Here is a 6,731-nt window from a genome sequence, read left to right on the forward strand (position 1 = left end):
TCCCAATCAGCTCTATGATAATTAAAAGTAGAGCTGATTGGATTATAAATGGCTTCTTGTGAGATTTCAAATGTCACAGGAAGATGATCAGAGTCAAAGTCAGCATGAGTTACCAATTGGTCACACAGCTGACTTGAATCCGTTAAAACTAAATCAATTGTAGAAGGATTTCTACTGGAAGAAAAACAAGTTGGTCCATTGGGATATTGAATAGTATAATATCCCGCAGAACAATCTTCAAATAAAATTTTACCATTGGAATTGCTTTGAGCATTATTCCATGAACGTTGTTTGGCATTGAAGTCACCAATTACGAAGAATTTTGATTTGTTGCGAGTCAGAATTTGAAGATCAGCTTTCAACAAATTCTTTTGCTGCCCATTGCATTGAAAAGGCAAGTAGGCTGCAATGAAGGAAAATTGTCCAAAATTTGTTTCAACAGAAACTCCCAAGGTTTCAAAAACTTTGGTTTCAAACGAAGAAAATAATTTATGTTTGATACGTCTATTAATGACAATGGCGACCCCACCACAGACGCTGTCAAGACGATCATTTCTGTAGATAAAATAGTTTGGATCTCTTTTAATGGAGAGTCCTGGTTTTAAATACGTTTCAGTTATAATGGCAATATGCACATTATGAACTGAAAGGAAGTGTATTTGTGTATTACACAGCGGCTTACATGTGGTAGTGGGTCGCATTTGTTGAAACTAAGCAACCACTTGATAACATGACGACGCCTGGCGAAACAAAGTTGTTTTTCAAATTGTTTTCGGGTTTTCACCTTAGCATCGTCGCAGCACGCCGTCGTGTCTACGGGTAACCTGCAGTTTGTTATTCAAACAATAACATGCAAAACAATTTTCACGGAACGGTTGTACGCTACATTTCATAATTATTCTTGATTTTCTCGTTTTAGGATATTGATTTACTAGCTGAAGTATATGCAGAACAGTCCACCATCTTATTGAGCAGACATCTAAGCAAAGTGTGGATGGAAATAATAAACATTTAAAACGAAAAAGTGTTTCCGTTTCGTATTTCTACATGATTCGTGTGTACGACTAATGGGAATGAAACTTTGTGACGTAGAAGAATTTGTTTATGTTATACTGCTCACTAATATTAGCAAGCATCGACTTCCTCCACACCTTTTGTTTTAGCATATTGGGCAAGAACAACTCAGTTGAATTCAATTGACATGCCAAAAGTTGAATATGTTCAAATTCCTTTTCATTCAACTACCAACAGAGAATTTCTACCATCGTCAAGCGATTATGATTTGAAATTCGAAAAATATTTGTGTCGGCTCAACCTTCTTCCATGTAAAATGACCGTTTACTTAATTGACCGTTAATATGGAACTGTTCGTTAGAGCCCAACCCGTAAGTTGCTCGATTTTGTTGTCTGTGCTTGCGATGCACATACGGAATTGGTTGGTTTAACGATTTCCCGCAGTGCCTGGCGAAATTCAATTTTTCAATAGATTAGCGCTTTTAATATAGTTACGTAGATTAGCGTTTTTAATAGTGGGGTAAAATCTTGAAGAGTTCGTCGATCGATTGATACTGAAATCTCCAAAACCGGTTCGTCTTTCAACTGAGTGATTAGCCCCATACTTCCTGACCACTTTTCGTGACGGCCTCAAATTAGAATCTGCAAAATGACCCTCCTATCTCTCCAAAGGACGTAATCCTACATCAAAAAAATATTGCATTTGGTCAATGTGAGGAAAAGTTATTCAAATTACTCATAACCACTGAATATATCTCCAGGAGGTCCAAACACACAAACCGTTCTGTAAAGTTAATACGTTTATCAATACAAAAAATTAGTCACTAAAAATACAAAATACTGTGGTTCTCGGAAAAAAGAGAGGATTAAGTCTCCCCATCTTCCCCTTTTTTTAAATCTGTTTATCTCGATCAAGTCATAAATACTTAGTCAATTCACTTATTTACCACACCTTTAAAATAGATTCCGCTCATAAGCCATAAGACGTATTCAACTTCAACAAGGCTTCGGGAATGAAACATTTGCATATTCTTCCCACACATAACCATAACCACACTAGTAATAGATTGCTATTACAACTGGTTCTCTCTTGATTGCTGCTAATAACCACCGTGGCAGTGCTGGTAGAGGCATTTATTCATTGACTGGAATTTTTTTTCATCGGTGCATTGTTACCAACCAAGTAGCGGTAGTTAATAAGTGTAATTGATTTCTATTCATAACTCCGACAAATAAACTTTAAAACCAATGGTTTAAAGTAAACAGCTAAGGATTCAATTTTATTTTAAATCAAGAGTAATTCGTTTCTCAATTCAGTATATGTATATTGTCCATCGATGAAAGTGTTTCAAATATGAAAAATTTAATACGCAACATAATAATGACTGTATTTTGTTTAATTCCAGGTAACACGAGAATTCCGGCACTCTTGAATATAAACTTAGCTGTAAGTACATTAATATTTACTTCGACTCAAGCTCCTTTACCAACTTGATCACCACTTGATGAGCCTCGTTGCCGTGAGACCCATAAATAAAATCTATATGATTCCACTTCCAATCGGCCATCTTCTGCTTAAGCACCAAATTCGGTAGCTTTCCTGCGAGCTCTTCCAAATCCTTAATTGCCACAAAAGGATCATTCATCCCATAGTACAACGCCACCGGAGCAGTTATTTTCTCCAACGGATAATCCGGCGGGGCTGCCTTCTCATATCGAACCATATTCTCTTTCTCCCCAAAGTCGTACAAACTGAACCGCTTCGATTTCATGGTTTGCAAAAAATGCAATCCCTGCCGCAAAGAAGCCCCCGCTGGAAACACATTCATAACCGTATCCAGCATGGTCCGGTTCAACGTTTCGCGATGCTCTCCCACCACCATCCCCAATCCCAACATCACCATGTCCTCGGGAACGCATCCCCCTTTGACCAGTTTTTCAACGTAATGCGTCACACTGCCCGGCGACCGTCCCCCAATCTCGTACATTCCGATTCTTTCCAAAATTGAAATCAGCGACATCAGTTCATCGTACAGATAGCTCATCGGTGTCGTATTCCTGGACCAGAATGCCACCGGCGAGGACAGATGTGCACTCCCGATCTTCCCGTTGATCTCCGGCAGCATCGAAGCCATTGCCAAAAAGTTGGTCCCACCCTGCGAATGTCCAACGTAGTGAACTTTGGTGCGCCCGGTCGCGTTTAGCACGTAATTGATCATGGCCGGTATGTCCTGGGTGGCCACCTCGTGGAAACTGAAGTCCCAGAATTGCTTCTGCGATGGGTTCATAGAGCGGTGTGCTCGGGAAAATGTGTTTCCTCGAGCGTTGGCAAGCCATACGTCGAAGCCACTATCGAAACCGGAGAATGCAAGCGATTTGTGAGGTCCGAGTGCGGTGTAATCGGATGAAGAGCTCAGGAATGAGTGCATCAGGAAGAGGATCGGACGATTTGGGTTTGGAATGCGGGCCATGGTGAGATGGTAGCCATCGGGTGAAGTGACCGGATGCAACTCGACCGGGTAGTTGTGTCGGGAGATGGTGGATTTCTGGAATTAACAAGAAAAAAAAATGTTCTGATTTGCCTTGATTTATGCGAAGCGATTATTACCAGAAACTCATTTGGATCGATTGCTCGAACGAGAACTTTTCCTGCCAGCAGCAGTTGAAGGCAACTTAACCAGTTCGACATTACCGTAGCAGTGTTGAGTAGCTGTCGGTTAATTTCAGTAGTGGTTAAATAGACAGAATGATTTAATGGATGGGTGAACACTGATCGTGATTGCTCGTTAGCCGATAGGGAATTTGATCTCAATGACAGTCGTTTGGATTAATTAACTGCCAAATTTTAAACGAGTTGAGATTTATGATAGTCAAGCTATTTACAGTCATTTACTGACCGCAAAATCGAAAAAAAAATTCAATAGTTCAACTCAACAAGTGGCTTGAAGGTGTTTAAACCCGAATATGAGTTGGACAGATCAGATCACGATACAGGTTTTGTAAAATATGTTTATTGAAATTTCATTACAATTGCCTGGACAGATTTTAGTGCATAGACCTCAATTATAATTGTATCAATGTACATAATACAGTCTCTATTTCAATGTTTTTGATGCTGCGGAAAAAAGGAACTGGTTGTCACCAAAATATGAATATTGATGCATTTCGGTTTATTTATCTCGGAGGAATAGTAAATAAAAATGTTGTTATCGGAAACACATCTTGTAAAAATGTGTATTTCATCTACTGTAACATGCACTCAAACATTTTACGCCACATAGGGTAACCGTACCCTTAATCGAGGTAGCACCAATAGTGGAGGTAGTAGGGTTTTAATGAGATTTATCATATTTATACACTTTACGATGGTTTCAATTGATGCGTCGTGCTTCAAATATCCTGTTAAATGTAACTTATCTTAAGATTTCACTTGAAAAACTATTGAAAATAATGATTTTCCTTAACAAAATTGACTCCCTTGTACCTATAGTGGTGCAACTGTACCAATAGTGGCGTGTCTCATAAAAAAAACAATGGATAGCATTACTATGGGAACCAAAATTAATTTTTACCGCCACTAAAGGAACCGTGTACCCATAGTGGTGCAAACAATATTTGGTAATTGTTGTTGTTAAATAACGTCTATCTAATTTTTGTTAGCAAATTCATTAGTTTATCTATCAACTAAGATATTAAAACTGTAAATTTCCCATAATTATCAATTTAAAAAAAATATTTTCTTCAGTGGATCTACTAATACCTCCACTATTGGTACCGTTACCCTACTCAAATTTCTTATCACATTAGAAATTACTCTTGGAAAAGATCATTAAATAAGCCTAAATACACATTCACTCAATACATACAATTGGGCAAAATCATGTACCTATCAAAGTAATTTGTTCAACCAAATGACTAATTCGGATAAATGACACTCGTGGATGTGACTTTCACTATTTTATTCAACTAATAGATTTCTTGACAGTGATCTGTTCTGTCACTAAATACTCGCCAAAAACGGCACCCCTTCGCAGCTTTCAGTCTTTCGGTCCGTCCTTCCGTCCTCTTTATCAAAAATTGAAACTAGTGAATATGGTCTACTTTAATAAGGATTTCAACTGGTAACGCGGTACAGTTTAGATATTATACTCAAATCTGAAAAAAAAATCCACACAAAACATCACAAAGATTCAAGAACACCCTTATCTCCGAATCATTTTCGACAGAATCATCTGGTACAGCCGATGAGCGCTGTTTGCGTACAGAAAATCAATATGATTCCACCGCCGAATGGGCACCATGTACTTCAGTCTCAAATTCGGAAGCCGATCCGTCAGTGCCTTCACATCCAAAGGGTGGTTGATGTTGTCGAACTCCCCATGGTACACGTAGATTGGAGTCGTAATTTTGTGCACCGGATACGCCGGGGGTCGAGCACTCCCGTAGCGTTTCATGTTCTCCACCGAACCGAAGTCGTACTGCTGGAAGTTCTTCGAATTATACAACTGGATGTAGTGCAGCGGTTGGTACACAGATCCACCTGCGGGAGTGTACTTGAGCATATCGACAAACATGGTTCGGTTGATGGAATCATGGAAGCCCATCGCGTACCAAACGTTTATGAGCACGAGGTCCACCGGAATGACACCTTTCTGAGTAGCCCGTACGATGGCATCTATGTAGGAGTCGTTACCGCGACCGCTGATTTCATACATTCCGGTGAGCCGGCAAGCGGCTTCTATTTCGTCCGGGTGTTTGGTTAGAACGACCGCTGGTGTTGTCGAGTGATGAATAAAGCACACGGGTGCCGAAAGGTGAGCACTGATGAAGACATCGTTGTAGTCAGGGCGGAGTGAAGTCAAAACTACAAACTGGGTCGATCCTTGAGAGTGACTGACATAATGGAGTTTTCTTCGCTTAGTAGTTTTAAGAATGTAGTCCACGTTGGCGGAAAGGTCGTATAGTCCCAACTCGTGGAAGCTGAAGCGCCAATAAGCTCTGGATTTCGGATTCAGTGACTCATGCCGCTTTGAGTAAGTTGTTCCACGATTGTTGGCCATCCAGATGTCAAATCCGGCATCGTGCGCTAGAAAGGCAAGAGCCTTTTTAGGACCTTGAACTGTGAAGTCCGCCGAGCATCCAAACAGACCGTGCATGATAAGAAGCGGCGTCTTTCCGGGGTTGGGTATTCGAGCCGTAGTAAGAATGTAGCCATCTTCAGTAATTATTTTGTGGAGTTGTGCCGGGTAACCATGCGTCAGAATAGACGACTTCTGTTAAATACCTGAGTTATATTCTCTAATCGGTATGGCAATTTAATTCAGTATCTCACCAAGAGTTCATCGGGGTCATTGCAATCTGCTACTTTACACAGCATCAATAGGTGCCACCAAAACAAAGCACGTTCGATCATGATTCAAATCATGCATTAACTACCATTGTTACCGCAATCATGTGAGGAATTAAACTGTGCAGAAAGCTTTTACCCTGCGTACTGTATCAAAGCGATCTTTCTAGTTTGCCGCTGTAATAGCATTAATTATTTTTCCGCTGATGCAATTAGACTGGGTCGATCAAACACTATTTATATACTCGTGAAAGGTTCAGCTTTGTAATCGTGCTCAGTAGTTTAGTGACTATCGTTTCTGTCGCAATAGCTGAAGGTTTGCAATTTTATCTTTGATAGTTTGAATAACCCTAACGTAAAACCGAACACT

The 6,731-nt window shown here is 40.0% G+C and overlaps 1 protein-coding gene across 1 annotated transcript; it reads right to left on the reverse strand.

Moving 5' to 3' along the window:
* Positions 1-2,448: 2,448 nt before the first annotated feature.
* On the reverse strand, positions 2,449-6,498 carry LOC134209895 (uncharacterized). The gene is made up of 4 exons (XM_062685916.1): positions 6,347-6,498; positions 5,232-6,287; positions 3,623-3,724; positions 2,449-3,560 (listed from the first exon to the last, which is right to left on the reverse strand). The coding sequence occupies exons 1-4, from the start codon at positions 6,425-6,427 to the stop codon at positions 2,478-2,480; spliced, it is 2,322 nt and encodes a 773-aa protein (XP_062541900.1). The 5' UTR covers positions 6,428-6,498; the 3' UTR covers positions 2,449-2,477.
* Positions 6,499-6,731: the final 233 nt, after the last annotated feature.

The sequence above is a fragment of the Armigeres subalbatus genome, chromosome 2 (assembly GCF_024139115.2).
Source record: "Armigeres subalbatus isolate Guangzhou_Male chromosome 2, GZ_Asu_2, whole genome shotgun sequence".
In the NCBI taxonomy this organism is placed as follows: Eukaryota; Metazoa; Arthropoda; class Insecta; order Diptera; family Culicidae; genus Armigeres; species Armigeres subalbatus.

Bases quoted from the DNA above. Each gene is read 5' to 3' on its own strand.
- LOC134209895 (XM_062685916.1), bottom strand. From the start codon at position 6,427: ATGATCGAACGTGCTTTGTTTTGGTGGCACCTATTGATGCTGTGTAAA. The intron at 3,725-5,231 runs ATGATTCGGAGA...ATTAACCGACAG, and splicing joins ACCAGATGATTCTGTCGAAA to CTACTCAACACTGCTACGGT. The intron at 3,561-3,622 runs GTAATAATCGCT...TGTTAATTCCAG, and splicing joins TCGATCCAAATGAGTTTCTG to AAATCCACCATCTCCCGACA.